The 18,989-nt window shown below is 38.2% G+C and overlaps 1 protein-coding gene across 1 annotated transcript in view; it reads left to right on the top strand.

Moving 5' to 3' along the window:
• LOC307143343 (sodium/potassium/calcium exchanger 3) overlaps positions 1-18,989 on the top strand; it is a 72,838-nt gene that overhangs the window by 31,850 nt on the left and 21,999 nt on the right. The window contains exons 3-9 of the mRNA XM_079844843.1: positions 5,049-5,125; positions 5,246-5,320; positions 10,764-10,848; positions 12,284-12,387; positions 14,321-14,395; positions 16,524-16,549; positions 16,701-16,754. Of these exons, the coding sequence (XP_079700969.1) occupies positions 5,049-5,125; positions 5,246-5,320; positions 10,764-10,848; positions 12,284-12,387; positions 14,321-14,395; positions 16,524-16,549; positions 16,701-16,754 (496 nt within the window). The remainder of the gene's footprint in view (positions 1-5,048; positions 5,126-5,245; positions 5,321-10,763; positions 10,849-12,283; positions 12,388-14,320; positions 14,396-16,523; positions 16,550-16,700; positions 16,755-18,989) is intronic.

Below are 18,989 nucleotides of genomic sequence, written 5' to 3'. Positions count from 1 at the left end.
CTTGTTAGGGTTTTCATTTTGTGTGCCCTGCATGGAACATTAGTATATTTGTTAGTCACATGCCTGTTTAAGTAGTGTTTAAGTGCACTGCTTGTGGTCTTTGTAAACTTGCTACAATTGTGGGGCCTGTGCTACAAAACGTTCAACCTCTGTAGCACCAGTGCTATGTGCCCTGAAACCCTATATATCACTAAACAACCGATAGTGTTAACAAAAGCAAACATGAGATAAAAACACACTTGCTGATGTAACAGTGACATTTTATCTTGCTTCTACAAGTCTTTGAGCTCTTTATTATGAACTCTTGTACCCAAATGCTCCACATCGCAGTGCAGTGCGGTATCAGATGAGCTACTGAGCAAGTTTACTACATCAGAAAAGCCAAACATATGGAGCTGGTTATGGGATGCAAACATTAAAATGTATTAGTTTACAAATCATGCAATGACAGATTGGCATATATGTGAGGTTGAGCACTAAAGTGAAAATAGAAAACGAGATTGTAAGTTTCCATTATCCTAGCTTTTCCCTTTATACAGTTTGCCGTGAAATCATTCACTTGCTCTGCAATCTGATTTACACACTTTCCTCTATTTTTGTTGGAGTCAAACCCCATCTTATATGTGCGTCTTTCTCACAGAACCCCAAGACTTTCCCCCTGGGAGAGGGAAATGAAGTATTTTTAGCAGTTGCACTTCTGTGCTGCTTGTCATCTCTTCGTCCCTCCTTTTTTTCCATATTTCCTGATTCAAGTCCATGGGAAAGATATATCCTCCACCCAGTTTCTCACTTTCACTCTGTTGCCATTGGCTTCCTGCCGCTGCTCGTCAACAATTCACTGCCCTAGGGAAGACGTCTCCATAGTAACTGCCTTCACTGAGGCAACCCGTCAGGATGTTCATTGGAGGCAGGTTTTTTCAGCACGATTCAGCGATTTACATAGAGCCAAGACATGTCTTTTGACACTGAGCTAGAGAAAAGAATGGAAAGATGACAAGAAAGAGAAATTAAGGACAGAAAGAGCGAGAAAGAAAGGAGTGTCAATCAATGAGAGAAAGCACAAAAAAGGAGGGGTGAAGAGGATTTGTCTGGGATGTAAAGGGAGAGAAAGAATATTATCCCTGTGCATGCGTTTGTTTTTATTAGTCCTTTTTCTAAGGAAGTCTGTGAAGCAGCATCCCAGTGGAAAATTTTACTGCTCAGAGTCAGAGGTTGCTCTTAGAGACAAGATGATACTTAAGTGAAACACAACTGAGAACTCCTGAGAACTGATATCTCCTAAAAATAAGTCAATTGACATGCTTTCAACAATATAATGCTATAAAATGAACCTGGATAGTAGTAACATGATCTTATGAGTATTCACATGTATTTATCATAGACCGTAAAAAAATATGGACAACGCATCTTCACTACCTTCCACTGAAGAAAAGTGAAGCCGCCAACGTCCGAATATGGCGCTGACATCTTGTGCTGATTTGGGACAGAGTCTGCGCAGTAGTGACCTCGGGATCAGAGTCTGTGCAGTACAGAGCAGGAAGTAGAGTCGCGATATCATAAGCCCGTCCACACTCTCGCAGATGCAGAACAATTCATTATGCTGGTGTGAAATAAACAGTTATGGAATTGTAGAAATTAAAGCTTAAGCCACAATATCCTCCCCAAAATCCCTAAAAAGTCTGTTAGTGCCTCGGTGACTACTTCACTCAGACAAGCTGACAATCATGACGTCACACCCCCCGTTTTTATAGCATCAAATAACTAACTAAAATCAAACTTATTTTAAAAAACGAAAACACGAAATGAAATCATCGTGATAAAAACTGCCTAAAATGAAAGAAGCCATCTTTGGGAAAAAATTATTTGAAGTGTAATTTGATTGTTTAGTTTGTCTGGCGTCCATTAGAACAGTGTTTCCCAACCGGGGTGGCGTCTGACGAGAGCAGGGGTGACGTGTAAAAGTCCTTCAAATATAAATATATATATATATATATATATATATATATATATATATATATATATATATATATATATATATATATATATGTGTTTTTTTTAGGTTTTTTTTCACATTTTTCAAATAATTCTCTCTTTGTAAACTTTGTTCAATGCATGCGAGTGCTGCCGTATGTTCGAACCAGTCATTTTCGCCGTCATCACCCACCCGGTGTAGTGCCAGAAGACGCGAATGAGAAGTCGCGCGCACTGTGAGAAAATTTGTCTCTGTGCACTCATCCGAAAGCGCGCACACGTCTCACAGCGCGCAAATATTGAGTTCTCTTTCAAGTCTTGCTCTTGAACGGACGAACTCACACAAAAAATATGTCAACATGTCCATCTAGATGAGTAGAGTCCACACTCTCGCAGATGCTGAACAATTCATTATGCTGGTGTGAAATAAACAGTTATGGAATTGTAGAAATTAAAGCTTAAGCCACAATATCCCCCTCAAAATCCCCAAAAAGTCTGTTAGTGCCTCAGTGACTACTTCACTCAGAGAAGCTGTCAATCATGATGTCACACCCCCCGCATTATAGCATCAAATAACTCACTAAAATCAAACTTAATAAAAAAAAAACGAAAATAGAAATTAAATCATCGTGATAAAAACTGCCTAAAATGATAGAAGCCTTCTTTGGGCTTCTAATAAAAAATTATTTGAAGTGTAATTTGATTGTTTAGTTTGTCTTGCATCCATTAGCATACATGAAGGGGCGGGGGTTATGAGCTATACTGGGACCAACCACCTGGGAGCGATCGAGACGTTTTGGCTTCAGTTTTCAACACGAGTGAGGGAGGGTTGGTATTTATCCGTAAGATGTGTCTACCCCGGCACACGTGCATTTACTTTTGTTTGCATAGACACAAAAATTTACAATATTGATGTATTGACAGCATCTAAAACTAATTTACGTTTGAACAATCTTTATTTAATCTGTGAGTACTTAATTCATGGAAGATTTCGAGATTTCGGGTGATATGTGCTTTTGAATGAGATTTACGTGACTTCACAAAGTAGACCAAGATAGTATTTTGTAAATAAAATGATTGTCACTGTACACTTTTTGCCAGTGTCACTTTTTTTAGGTAAAAAAAAAAAAGGTTTTGTTTAGGTTGTGTGTATGTGTATGCCCTAGACTGGGTAAACCCAGCTCGATCTGCCTGCGATTTGATTTCGCCCTGCAGCTCAGGCTGGAAACCTGTACATCTTTTTATCCTGCTTCTGTTACAAATTTGCGGGAACCAATCACAAACCAGATTATCCACCTGGCACGCTATTGGTGGGTTTAACATGATGACGGATAGAGAAGCGATGGATCATTGGTCCGATTGGTTGAAGGTAGGCATGTGCCGGTATCAAATTTTCATGTTGCGATTAATTGCTGAAGCTTTTTTCACGGTATACGGTATTATCACGATATTTAAAAAAAAGTTGCAAAAAAAAGTGTTGTCATACTATAACAGGTTTAAAAAATGTCTTATAACAAAAGAACCAAACATTTAAATACAATTAAGCAATACACAAAAATGTATAAAGTAAACAAATATTTGAAACAGATTAAAGTGCTAAAGAATTATAAAGAACAATAGGTAACACTTTTCAATAATGTCTCGCCAGTTAATGCATTAACATTAACAAAGAGTGAATAGCTACATTTTTACAGGATAATGTTAATTTAAAAAAGCAACTGTTAGTGTAAGCTCAGGTCCATTAAATAATACAGTTACAACTTTTGATTTTAATAATGTGTTATTAAATGCTGAAATGTACATTTAACTAAGATTAATACATGCTTTAGAAGTATTTTTCATTGTCAGTTTGTTAATGAATGAACTAATGTTAAATAATGGAGCCATATTGTAAAGTGTGTGATTGAACAACAGTCAGAACATATACAAACAATATCTAGGGCATGTAATTTAAAACTTAAAAAAAAAAATTAAGTTTGAAAATGACTTTAAGTCTTTAAGTATTAGGTTATGTGATGACGAGCACCGGATTGTGGTTACTGGGGAAACGGCTGTAATTCTGCTGTTCCATCAGCGCCCTCTGCTGTCTGAAAGTGAATGTGCACTTCAGTGTGTCTTCACGCCTTCCGCCATGTGCTCGGTTCATGAACGGTCTGTTTACATCAGTGTGCGTTCCTCTTTGACGCGTTGTTCATTTTAAACGGTTGATGGGTAAAGTATTCTTAAAATACATTCTAAAAATCGGAATAATTAGTAATAAATAATTATTCACGGTATTTTGAAGTGCCCACGATAACAATATTGTGCATGTTCATTATTGCGGTATATCGTATTACCGTTTACCGGCACATATCTAGTTGAAGGATTATCCAATTGCATACAGAGTCATTTGAACTATGCCCGTTGATCACGCCTCTTGTGGTCTGATTGGTTGAAGGACGATCCAGTTTTGTACAGAATCATTTGAACTATGCTCATTGATCACACCTCTTGTGCAGTAGAAAATACAGAGCAGACTCCCCAGACCAATGTTCAATCTTAAAAGATTGAGCTTGGTCTGGTGATAGCCAGACAATGTGTGACCTATAAGTGTGAAGAAGGGAGGTTTCAGTAGCGTGGTGATGGGCTGCTATAAATAGAATTGGGTTCTGTCATCATTAAAGTTCATATTCCTCTGTCAGACTGCAGTCCACCACACATTCAACTTAATTGGTTTTGAAAATCCAACAAGCACAACTGTTTTGGTCACACTTAAGATTAGGGTCCAATTCTCACTATCAACTAATTATTAACTATGAATTTTGCCTCTGTAAACTCCTAATTTCTACTTATTTATAGTTAGTAAGGTAGTTGTTACATTTAGGTATTGGGTAGGATTAAGGATATAGAATATGTTCATGCAGAATAAGGCATTAATATGTGCTTTATAAGAACTAATAAACAGTCCATCTCCAAGTATCCAAGTAATATGCATGCTAATAAGCAACTAGTTAATAGTGAGAATTGGACCCTAAACTAAAGTGTTGCCACTGTTTCTAATGATTCCATGTCCATGCCATGTGGTATCTTCCCATTAGCAATTCATGAGTTCCCTGAGGACATCTTTACAAAAGAACAGCGGAAGAGAGGTGCCATACTACTACATGTGCTATGTGTGAGTGAGATGCATCTAACTATCTATCCATCCATCCATCCATCCATCCATCCATCCATCCATCCATCCATCCATCCATCCATCCATCCATCCATCTAATCTTCTCTCTTTTTGTTGCAGGCCATCTATATGTTCTATGCACTAGCTCTTGTTTGCGATGACTATTTTGTCCCCTCCCTGGAGAAGATCTCAGAGGTGAGTCAAGCCACCTGTCAGACATTTCAGCTGGAATAAGAATGACAACTCGTTACTTTTGCCATTCCTCAGAAAACGAAGTGATGACAGCCCGGACAATCACAAGTGTCACAAGTGTTTCCCTGCTCCCATGGGTCAGCACTGATGCTATATGTCATGAACTCTGGTTTAAGTGTTTAATTAACACATCAAGATTGGAGGGTGTGTTTCCTTTTGGAAAATTCCCTTTTTTCTTGTTCCTTTTAGGAAATTCCCTTTGTTCACAATTTGTCAGGATTTAAGAATTGCGTCCTTTAACAAAGCAGAGATTCATGCTACTGTGAACCCTTGTGAAAAATAAGTAAACTTAGCATACTTTTAAAAAGATTACTTATTACAGAAATAATATACAGTACATAATACTAAAGTATGAGTTCAAACTGAATTAAATGTTTTCGGACACTTAACTGCATGTTAATTGTTAATTAAATTCAATTAAACCTGGTTCTGTTTTGGCTTGACCTTGCCAATGCCATGGTTCAATACCTCATAAACTTGTTGAGACTGCCTTGGATTGACACCATGGCGGCAAATGCAAAAAACAAATGAAAAAAATTAATGGGCCCCAAATAACAAGTATTACGCAGAGGCATTTATGCAACATATCAGGAAAATACCATGCCAAACGCATTGCTTCGCTAATGACTTTTATATCTCATTGTTTTCATCCAATTAGCCTGATAATACATAATCTCTGTAAATAGTGTGAATCTTGGCCACGATAATCCACTGGTCAGGCAGTCGGACGGGCCAAGTAATAAAAAATATAATTCCAATTAATTGCGGGTGGGTCGTGAGTGGATGAGATAAATCATTAATGGTAAATCGCAACAAAATCAAGGAAAACATACGCCTAGAGAAAATTATCCCATAATTCACATAATTAACTTTATAAACTATAATCACTGGCTTCCAGTAACGGCTGTACATGAGTTGGGTTCTGGCGGACAAGTGACCTCTGACCTGACGTGACCTCTGACCCGACATTCGTCAATGCGTCATGCCTCGGATCATAGGTCACTTGCGTACAGCCGTTACAAGAAACAAAGAAATTATTCTGATAAAAGTGTTTTCCAACATGATTAACTATTCCAACTATTAACATGTTTAAAGCATTATTATTCATCAGGCACTAATTTGCACATTCTCATTAAGCTATGGGGGTTCACTTGTTTAAGCAACAATTGAGGCAAACAGATCCGAGAGACATTTGATATTTCAAAAACAAAACAAAAGGAAGGAAAGAAAGAAAGTAAGAAAAGTATCAAGTATCAAAAGTATACAAGGCTGATCCACACATCTCTACTATAAAGTATCCAGATCCAACACAAGAGTAGTATAGACCCTTTTCACAGACTGTGATGACATGTTTTAACGGTCATCATTATCGTAAATCCTGCAACGTTTTTTGTATTTTCATTTTTTTTTAAATACATGTACATTTATAACACTAATACTTTGTATTTTATTACTTTTGCATCAAATTACAACAAAAAAGTAACCGCTGCTGTGAGGGTGTTTAGTAATAGCGTCTATGGGAGTGATGGTAAAAATTAACATCATTCACTGCCGTTATCAATCTCACTCTATTTTTTCCCTCTTTTTGAAAGTTGGGAAATCACTACTGTGGCGTTTTTCTTTTGCTATGTGAGCAAATGGGGACACAAAAAAAATATTTAATGTATTCTCTCATTCACAGCTATAATATTTAACCCAACTATGACGACTTCCGTTCTGAGAAACCCGGAAATGTGAAAAGGGTCTATTAGTAATAGTCAAAAATTATCTAATACATTTAATAAACCAATGAGCGCTGCTTAAAACGCAACCTTGAGTGACATACATCTACCCAAATAATTTCACAACCAAAATGGAACTAACATAAGGGATAATCCATGGCTAGGTGTGCATTAAACAATTTGAATGCACAACATGGAGGCAAAGAACCACCTGACACAAAGCGGACACTGGAATGAAATTAAAAAATAATAAAAATTAGTATTATTTTCATCAGTTATTTTGTCTACAGGTCAGATCTAGCATTCTGTCCACTTTAAATCGGACACGGAGATAAAGTAGTTTCGGTAAAATTACATTTATTTTAATTAATTCGTTACCACTTCATTGCTGAGAAAAATAATGTAATGTTTCAGTAGTGAAGCTATTTTAGTAATAAAAGTTGCGGGCAACAAGTTTCTTTGCTCCTGAATGTTTCTATCTGCACTGCACGATCACTTATCTCTGTGTGCGAGTTACTGTCTGTATGTGTGCACATGTGCTTTAATGAAGCCATATTATGAAGCAAATGACATCATAGATTTATGAATGGAGGCCCAAATCTGCCCGGTCCCATATGCACATGCATACCCTGCATGCCCAGACGTTACACCACTGTACCCTGTAAGATCAAGGGCCTCATCCTGAAATATTAAGAGAACTCAGAGAGAACTTTAGGGAATATAGCATCAGACTGGCGCAGACTTGAAAAGGTGATTATAACTGGGTGTACCATCTCACTCATTCTTTTTGTGTGCAGAGGTCTAAGTCTGGTATTCGGCAGCCACCCATCAGAGCTTTTATGGATGACCTCACAATTACTACATCATCAGTGCCACTTGGTAGGGGGATCTACCTGATCTCTTGGGCAAGGATTAGTTTTAAACCTGCCAAATCAAGGGCCATGGTGCTAAAGAGGGGTAAAGTGGTGGACAAGTTTAGTTTTTTTTTGGATGGCATTGCGATTCCATTGATCACTAAGAAACCAGTCAAGAGTCTAGGCAAGGTATTTGTAGACTCAGGGATGCTGCGTATATTGCAGTTAAGGAGCTTACCACAGTGGACAAGTCTGGCCTACCTGGCAGGTTCAAGGCTTGAATTTAGAGTCATCTGGCTTCTGCTGGTGTATGAAGTATCAACAGTGGAGATGTTGGAGATGAAGGTCAACACCAATCTCCATAGATGGCTTGGTCTGCCTTGTAGACTCAGTAGTGCAGCACTGTATGGGAGGAGCAATTAACTTCTGCTACTGATTAGCAGTCTCAATGAAGAGTTTAGGGTGACTCTTACAAGAGAGACAATGCTCTATCAGGACTCCAGGCACTCAAGAGGGGCATCAGCAGGCATAATGGTGCAGACAGGTAGGATGTGGAGAGCTCAAGAAACCATGGAAATAGTCCTAGTGGCTGAGACATAGGGCTTTGGTGGGCACAGTGGCGACAGTAAGGGCAGTGCTGGGAGCCATCCCACAGCCACGTTATGACAGGGCCCAGGGTAGTGGCATTTTAAAAGCCATCGCCAGTAACAAGTAGATCTACAGCCAGAGGAACATTGTCTTTGTAAGGGCTGGCTCGCCGAAGCCGCAGTACAGCAACAAAAAAACGAGCAGCTGGTCTCACGTCAGCTTTAGATTGGGAGATGCGAGTTGACTCGGGGAGGCAACTCAAGTTCCCGGACCATGTGTTGACAACTTTATTGAGCTCAGATATGGTATTAATATTAAACTCTACAAAGCAGGTGTTCCGCATAAAGTTGGTAGTTCCCTAGGAAGACCATATGTAAGAGGCAAATGAGCGGAAAAGGTTGAAGTACCAGGAGCTGGTGGATCAGTGCCAAAGGAGGGGCAGGAAGGCACGCTGAAAGCCCATAGACGAGGGTTGTAGAGGGTTTGCTGGCCTTGGCATATATCTGGGGCTGTAAAAAGTAGAGCAATTAAGTATATGATGGAAACGGCAGAGAGGGCCTCTAGATGTCTGGATTAAGAGGAGTTATTCGTGGGCTAATGCTGCTGAGCCACAAGTCGAGGTCTGTTCAACCTTAGCTGGGTCGCCTGAGGGAGTGCATATGATGTTGAAAGACCTGAAACACACAAGGAGCTCAGGAACATCACTTAGGATGTAATTTCGTAATTAATTATATAGACTTGGTCGGCGTCGTGTCATAGCTGGGGGCGTGGCGTGGGGGTGGAGTCGACGTGGGGGAAAACAGTCCATTCCCCCACAATGGAAATGCATGGTTTACCCAGTTTAGCCTGTGTAGAATCTCTTTTACCACTCGACAGAGCAAGATATATAGAAAAACTGAGCCATTTGGGTCAGATTGTCCTTACAGTATCTGTGACTGATAAACGACCCAACAGGATCAATGGCCAGAGGCGTCATTTTCTCATCAAAATACTTTTCGGGACTGCACCAAGCAAAAATAAATCGTAATCATTACAAAGAGTAAAGATAAAGCGTCTAACAAGGTCTACGTGTATTCATTCTAATGGCTTGTTTTCCCCCAAGGCATATGGCGGATATAACGTTTTGTTGGCGTTCCCAGTAATGCCGATCAAGTCTATATGTGACGGTGGACCACAAAACCAGTCATACGGGTACATTTGGCTGAGATGCAACTATTTGAAAATCTGGAATCTGAGGGTGCAAAAAAATCTAAATATTGAGAAAATCGCCTTTAAAGTTGTCCAAATGAAGTCCTTAGCAATGCATATTACTACTAATAGTACATACACGGATGGAAATTTACAAAATATCTTTATGGAACATGGTCTTTACTTAATATCTTAATGATTTTTGGTATTAAAAAAATATATTTTTGGCTATTGCCACTAATATACCTGTGCAACTTATGACTGGTTTTGTGGTCCAGGGTCATATATTGTCTTTGAAATGTACTGCTGAATGTACTGACAAGAATTTATGGTATACTAAACATATTTTATTGTCAGTTCTAATGAAACTTGTAGGTCATGTATTTTAATATATTTCGTAAAACTTTACAATAAGGTTTCATTAGTTAACATTAGTTAGCTATATTAGTTAACATGAACTAATAATGAACCACTTCTACATCATTTGTTAATCTTTGTCAATGCCAATTTCAACTTTTACTATTACATTATTAAAATCAAAAGTTATATTTGTTAACATTAGTTAATGCACTGTGAACTAACATGAACAAACAATGAACAGCTGTATTTCTATTAACTAACATTAACAAAGATGACCGAATACAGTAACAAACTGTATTGCTGGTTATAATATAATATTAACTAATAAAACCTTATTGTTAAGTGTTACCATATAGTTGTAATTACACAAAGTTTGCAATTGTGAAGTTGAGATTTAGTACCTTTAAAATATAATGTGATATTGAATAACATGCAGGTACAGATAAAAGGTTTTTAAAACACATTACAAGTGCATATTCGGTACAATTAAGCACACTTCTTTTTCACAAGGGAAGATTAGTTCATGGCATTTATTGTGGTATCCATGAGTGCAGATAAATATCTTGAAACATTGTGTAGGTCACTGTACAAGGAATTGTCACAGAGTTGTATTATTTGCACATTATTGCTAGTAACCACGATTAATCTTCTACTGTATATAATGCTCTTCACTAGAATCTGCAGCTGAGTGAAGACGTGGCTGGAGCTACTTTTATGGCTGCAGGAAGTTCAGCTCCCGAATTGTTTACTTCCTTAATTGGTCAGTTTGCTTTTGCACTACCTTTGATTACCTTCCTCCACTTGATTGGTTATGATTTCACATAAGATGTCAAATGTGCACATACTACATTTTATACATTACATTACAAAAGTCATGTCCTCCAAACTGTGATGAAAAAAATGCAGTAAAATGAAAAATGTAAATCATCATGTACTCACCATCATTACAAACCTATCGAACACAAAAGGAGAAATTTTAAATATTCAAGTTGTTCTATTCCATACAATGAAAGCATACGCAGTCAAATGCAGTATGGCATAACTTTCAGTCAAACTTATGTTGAAACTGTTCAATAGTTTAAATACATTATAGATATTACAATATGATTTTATTTTACAATGTATATACATGTAATTTCCTGCAAATCTGCATTGAAACAAGGTATGTTGTAAAAAGCCGCATCGAAATAAATAAGACTTTTGTCTTGATTAATTTCCCAAGGACTGTCGAGCTCCACAGAGGACAAAAATTTAAGTCATTATTTATTTAAAAAATCTTGTTCTATTCATGCAAAAACCAATGGCATTAGATCTCATTGAATAAATAAGCTTTGAAGTCTACAATAGAGGGAAAAATTACAAATGAATCAATAGTTACATTTCAGTTTGTTCCCCTAAAAAGTTATTATATTGCTTCAGAAGAAAAGCTTAAACATTCTTCAAAAGTTATCCTTTTGTGTTCTTTGGAAGAAATGTTTGGAACAATATCAAGGTAAATTAATCATAAACCACGCGTTTCCACCGCAGGAACTTTCCCCAGGAACTAGGGACTTTGGGGTGGTTCTCGTGTATTTCAACCACAGGAACCAGGGTCTAAATGAAGTTCCGGGTAAATATTTCCCCCTCAAATGGCCCTGCTCGCGAGGTAGTACTTTTTCAAAGTTCAGGAACTTTCAGGGGTGGGACTTGGGCGCTGAACATGCTGATTGGTTGAGTTCAACCAGCATTTTAATTGGTTGACTCGACGCAGCATTTTATTTCAACCACTATTTTTAAAAGTCTGTTGCAGTGCGTGCAGTAAGAGTTGATTGCTATTCGAATAAACAATGGAGTTTAAAAAATACGACCAATGGGCCGACAACGAGGTTCAGGCTTTATTAAATTTATTTGCAAAGGACGAAATCCAGTGGGAACTGTAAATTCGATGCGCGCAGTCCTACATCACCGGACTAATCTTCACGGTACTTTAGACCGCAATGGATACACAGACAGCAGCAGGTCTGGGGGGAAAAGAGTTCCTGGGACAAATTGTTCCGGGTAATTTCGGTGGAAACGGGGCTATAGGTGAAACGAATTAAATGGCCAAACTGTGCATTTTTACCAAGTCCGCTGAGTCCTTTTTTTAATAATTTAAATTATCAATGCAATTTCTCTGTGTCGCATATTGTTACCATTGTTCATGTGCTTGATGGCAGGTGTATTTATCACAGAGGGGGATGTCGGCGTAGGCACCATTGTAGGGTCGGCTGTCTTCAACATACTGGTCATCATTGGAGTGTGTGGCATCTTTGCCCGTCAGGTAGACATACTGATCTACAAAACTGACCTCATCATTTATTACTCTCAGTTAAGGAGAAGATTTCACCAGAAGCATAAAATTGTGTGAAGAAGGTAGAAAGTTTTAAAGGGGTCATGACAAAAAAAGTTATAATATTAGAGATACGAACTTGCAATTGTAAGTTATAGGCCTGGTCTCACAAACAGGGTTTAGATGATTTAGCCAGGATTGGGCCTTATTTAAATTAGAACATTTTAAGTAGCTTTTATGAATTTGCCTTAAAAAAAAACATTACTGGTGTGCATCTTGAGACAAAACAATGGCACTAATAGGTTGCTTTCAGTTAAAACAGCTCAAACTTGTATTGTAGTCTGGGACTGTTTAAGCCTTGTCTGTGAAACATGGGGGTTAAGTAAAAATAAAAAAAAATACATTTGTAATTGCAAGAAAAAAAAGTCTGAAGTTTGTAATTTAAACTCACAATTGCGTGAAAAATTAATAAAAAGATTAAGGTATGTAAAAGATTAGTAAATGATTAATTTTTAAGTGTAAAAGAGGCAGTCAGTCAAATGAATATTATTTAGTAAATGGTTTTATACTCTAGTCTAGCCAATTATATAACCAACACAATAAATGTAACCATTTAAAATGTAGCCAATTATATAACCAACACAATAAATGTAACCATTTAAAATGTAACAAAGATGTTTTGTAATAGCTTAGGAAGGGCGCCACCATCTTGCAGTACTGCAGCGTGTGACGTCATGATTGTTTGGCTCCATTGGATTAATGAAGATTATTATTATACGTTATTACGATGATTTAATTTATGATTAACATTAAATAATACTGGGTACCAACTGTATATTATTATTACAGTAACTCATATCATGTTTTAATATCTAGTTTCGATTCTTTGATTTTTCTGGTTTCACTAGTTGTAATTGTTACTAGTAATAAATAAACTTATAATATCTGTAGTAGTAGTTGACCAACAAAGGGCTTCAGTGATATTTGCAAGGCAACCTGATGTCACCCTAAAAATGGGTGAACAAAAACATTTCAGGACTCCAGCAGTGAAGGAAATTAAAGTTGGTTAAAAGCCAACTTGCATGGAATGAAAAGAAAGAAAAAAAAGATGATGGCAAGGACGATAATGGGATTAGGGATAACGTTTGGGGATTGTCCAACGGCCTGGATTACCTGACGGTAAGAAATATTTATTGATCTCTCTGTGTTGTGGAATGACAAACAGGTGTTTATAATGGTTGTTGTTCATATTCATTTCTGACAGTAATTTGACAACATAGGCTACTGTATTGATAGGCAATTATAACTATGAAGCATTGAGGCTTGTGTCTGAATGTGTATCGGGAAGTGAAGCAGTACTGTTCTGACGTCATAAAAATTAACCATCCACTTGTTCCCGATGCTTGGAACCTTCTAAAGTGTGTACAGAGATGCAAAGTTGCTTTTAAGCTATGACACTTGCAGGATGTTTTAATGGTACAAAGACCACTTACAGTAGGCCTATATGTTAAAGGAAAATTTAATTTCTCATGTCATGACCCCTTTAATGACCCCTTTCTGATTTAGAAGAGTTAGACACTTTCCTGGGTCAACATACTGTATTTGGTTGATCGTGGAACAACATTCCTGTATGAAAATTTAATCCTAACCATATCCCTACCCCTAAACCTAACCCTAAATTATCCTTAAATGATAGGTGAATGACACTGATGTAGAAGCACCTAACCCTGGTTGTAAGCCAGGATCAACAAAGATGTTAATCCAGGAACATGTTGCACTTGGTAAAATCAGGTTCTGCATAAGAGGCACAACTATACAGAGTTAGTTTAGCCATTCTTTATTATAATCACATTAAATATAAATGCACTGGACACTTGAAATAAGCATATTGCCACAGTTTCTTGTGTGTACATTTGTGCCCTAGGTGGTGATACTTACCTGGTGGCCTATGTTCAGAGATTCGCTGTACTACATCTTCTCAGTGTTGGCCTTGATTTTGGTGAGTGTATGAGTACTTATGAGAGAGGACAAAAGAGAAGAGAAATAGTATAAAGCAATTTATATCGTTTTATTAATTCAGGGTTTTGTTAATTGGGGTTCACGAGGGAATTTGTGAGTTGATGAAAAGCGAATTAATTAATTAAACTGAATGTAACATTAAAATAACCAAATTGGGCTGCAAAATTAATTGAAATAAAACTAAAATAGCAATATACTGTATATTATTAAATCAAGATTATCTAATCAAAGAATTTGTGATTGGAACTCAGTGCTGCATAATGACGTTGACACTATAGGAACACTTCTGCCTAGGGTCCCACGCTTGGGGTGTGTCGCTGTCACAAGACTACCATGACGGTAGGGGTTGTGACCTTCACGGGTTGGGGTGCGGTCTTAAATGGCCGCCCAGCTCATTGCTGCAGGGAAGGCAACCACGTGTTGGTCTGGCGGACAACACTGGTATATTCTCCTGAATAATCTGGATTCCAGATGATACCGTTTTAATGGAGCAGGGGTTTCATTGTGGCTCACCGCAAGTCTTAAGGGTTACATGCAGTACCCTTTCATGAAGATCCCAGCATTGCCGGGTCCCACTCTTGGGGCAGGTTGCTTATATCAACAGATGCCTCCTTTCACAGGCTGCGGTGGATGTCCAGTTAACAGTCTGGGAAGAGTTGTCATCTCATATGGCAGATAATTGCCTGGAAGACGAGGGCTGTATTTCTAGCTGTAGAAACACTTTCTCCCATATCTAAGGGGCTACTACTGTTTGTGTTGGTCAGGTAATGGATGACACATCTGTAGTCTCCAGGATGGGCTGGTTTGCACCCCCTTTTCAGGTTGGTGCAGCAGATCCTGCTCTGGACCACAAACAGACTACTCTCAAGTCAGTCTACATTCCAGGGCATTTGAACACGGGAGCATATATACTGTCAAGGCAGGGGCCCGGGGATTGGATGCTCCACTCAGAGATGGTGGAGTTGATTTGGCAGAGGTAGGGCAGAGTGGAATTGGACCTGTTTGCCTCAACAGAGTCGACCCACTCTTCACTCTGGTTCGCTCTCACATCCATAGCGTCAACGTCATGACAGAGTGCTGAGTTCCACTCGAAAGGGAAAGTCTTGCGTATGTAACCCGGTTCCCTTGGAGGGAATGAGATGCTACGTTGCTTTGCCATATTTTACTCAATGCCTGGTCAAGTCAAGTAATTTATATAGCGTTTTTTTAAATATAGATTGTTTCAAACAGCCTTACAGTGATAATAGGAAATTAATGGAAGAGAGATTGGAAACATCCTGAAAACATCTTCCTTAAAACAATTAGAATCTGGTGACATGAATTTCATGTATCTTTTTATGGTCTTAGTGATGCGCTGAAGCTATGTCATCTGACTACTCTGTTGGCCAATCAAGATTGGCGTTTTCCAGACGTGCTTCAGACACCGGCTCATGCAAAAGCATTCTCATAGCACCCAAGTCATGATGCAGTGCCTTGTTCCCTAACAGGGAACCGGGTTACATATGTAAACGTTTCCAGCATTTTACTAATATTTTGCCAAAATAAAAGCTTGAGGATTTGAAATGTTAAAAGCTTGAAGGTTTGAGCATTTAAAAGGAAGGTATTTAAGATAAATATATTGTAACTTGTAGTGTTGGTTGGTTCTTGTTAAGAGCGAACCCAAGTTAAGATATTAGGGATGCTCTTAAAAATGTTTCCATGTTAAAAATGTTAAAAAGTTTCCAAACTATTTCTTCCAATCACAATGTCATATATAATTAATTATATATAATTTTAAAATAAAAACATATAAATCAAAATAAATTACTTACAAAAAAAATTATTAGATATTTTATCTGTTTACTTGTGACCATTAACCAATATCGGAGAACCGTGAACATGCAAATGTGTCGTTAAATTATTGAAATCATTAACTTAAGATCTCTGGGGATACTTAAAGTTTGGATGAAAAAAGTTTGGGAACCCCTTAAAAGTATAAACAATCAATAATGACTGTCAGCACTAGTCTCTTGATTGAGCTACTTTAGTGTTATAATTAAAATTATACATGAAGAATTCATTATCCAATCCCAGTTATTTTACCCCTTAATTTGTCTACCTTTATCCAGGTTATCTATGACGAAAGAGTTGTATGGTAAGTCTTGCAACTGTATGTTTCTTCTACACCCATGTCCACATATTCAAACAGAGGAGTCTCATTTTGAAGCGTTAGAAAGTTATTATATTTATACTTATATGAGATCTTTATACATATTCGCTAACAATCTGTGTATTTATTTTTATAGGTGGGAATCCATGCTTCTGATCTCCATGTATGGAGTCTATATCCTTATCATGAAGTGAGTATAAGTCAAAGGCTAACATGTTAAGAAAAAACTAGCTGGTTAGTTTTGAGAGGAAGAACCTTGGGAGGAACTAAGAAAGTGTAACATATAATCCCAGAATAAATACTTAAGTACTCAATGTCTTTGTCTGGCTCTAAATCCCAAAGGAACTTATAAAATAATAGCCTAGACTGAAACGTCTTTTACACAGAACTCTTGCTTCAGTCATATCAATTTTCAAGCGTCTCTTCTCTTTATTGCTACGGGTTAAGAATTTCCATATTCAAGCTGATGCATGACACGTCTTCCCTCCGTATGAGACAGAGGACCAAGTTTCATTTATTGTTTAGAAAGGAGCCTGGATGAGTAACAGTGTTCTACAGAAAACAAAGCTTCTAGAGAGATAAGGATATTCTAGATGACTACAGTCTTCATTAAGCACCTTTTAAGGCCATTGGGGGAAGCTTGAACTGTCGAAGACTGAGACAAATATGCCTGCTGTATTTAGGAGGGAAGCTGAAGCATATTTTGTTGCAGAGGTGTTGATAATACAAGCGATTACATATTTATCCCATACAGATACAACAATCCTGTTAAAAATATGGAGTATGTTTTGAGGGCTGGTGTGCTTGAGGTCCCTGTCAAGTGCCTTAAGAAAAACTGAGACAAATATGCCTGCTATGTATTTAGGAGGGATGCTGAAGCATGCTTTGTTGCAGAGGTGTTGATAATACACGCTATTACATATTTGCAGTGGGGCAAAAAAGTATTTAGTCAGCCACCAACTGTGCAAGTTCTCCCACTTAAAAAGATGAGAGAGGCCTGTAATTTTCATCATAGGTACACTTCAACTATGACAGACAGAATGAGAAAAAAAATCACATTGTCTGATTTTTAAAGAATTTATTTGCAAATTATGGTGGAAAATAAGTATTTGGTCACCTACAAAAAAGCAAGATTTCTGGCTCTCACAGACCTGTTACTTCTTCTTTAAGAGGCTCCTCTGTCCTCCACTCGTTACCTGTATTAATGGCACCTGTTTGAACTCGTTATCAGTATAAAAGACACCTGTCCACAACCTCAAACAGTCAGACTTCAAACTCCACTATGGCCAAGACCAAAGAGCTGTCAAAGGACACCAGAAACAAAATTGTAGACCTGCACCAGGCTGGGAAGACTGAATCTGCAATAGGTAAGCAGCTTGGTGTGAAGAAATCAACTGTGGGAGCAATTATTAGAAAATGGAAGACATACAAGACCACTGATAATCTCCCTCGATCTGTGGCTCCACTCAAGATCTCACCCCATGAGGTCAAAATGATCATAAGAACGGTGAGCAAAAGTTCCAGAACCAAACGGGAGGACCTAGTGAATGACCTGCAGAGAGCTGGGACCAAAGTAACAAAGGCTACCATCAGAAGAGGATTGGGAGAATGTCATATGGTCAGATGAAACCAAAATATAACTTTTTGGTAAAAACTCAACTTGTGGTGTTTGGAGGAGAAAGAATTCTGAGTTGCATCCAAAGAACACCATACCTACTGTGAAGCATGGGGGTGGAAACATCATGCTTTGGGGCTGTTTTTCTGCTAAGGGACCAGGACGACTGATCCGTGTAAAGGAAGGAATGAAGTAAAAACCTCCTTCCATCAGCAAGGGCATTGAAGATGAAACGTGGCTGGGTCTTTCAGCATGACAATGATCTCAAACACACCACCCGTACAACGAAGGAGTGGCTTCGTAAGAAGCATTTCAAGGTCCTGGAGTGGCCTAGCCAGTCTCCAGATCTCAACCCCATAGAAAATCTTTGGAGGGAACTGAAAATCCGTGTTTACCAATGACAGCCCCAAAACATCACTGCTCTAGAGGAGCTCTGCATGAAGGAATGGGCCAAACTACCAGCAAAAGTGTGTAAAAACCTTGTGGAGACTGTCATTGCCAACAAAGGGTATATAACAAAGTATTGAGATTAACGTCTCGGTTACGTATGTAACCCTCAGGGAACGGAGACGTAACGTTAGTGACTAAAGAATGGGGGTTTCGCTTAGAAGCCAATCATCTTCGAGAATTCAAAAACGCCCAATGGCAGTGCCAATGCCATGGGCATGCGGAATTTGCATGCGTAACTCCGTCCCACCATGTGGTTATATAAGGAAGTACGCTGGCAACATCGCATTATGTTATCTGCTGCGGAGCCAAGACTGAACTCCCGGCCGTTCCAGCAGCACAGTGGATGTGGCAAAGGGACGT

Source organism: Gobio gobio, assembly GCF_949357685.1.
Source record: "Gobio gobio genome assembly, chromosome: 2".
NCBI classification, from domain to species: Eukaryota; Metazoa; Chordata; class Actinopteri; order Cypriniformes; family Gobionidae; genus Gobio; species Gobio gobio.
Note: the sequence above shows the minus strand (reverse complement) of the source record. Positions and strands in the feature narration are given on the sequence as shown.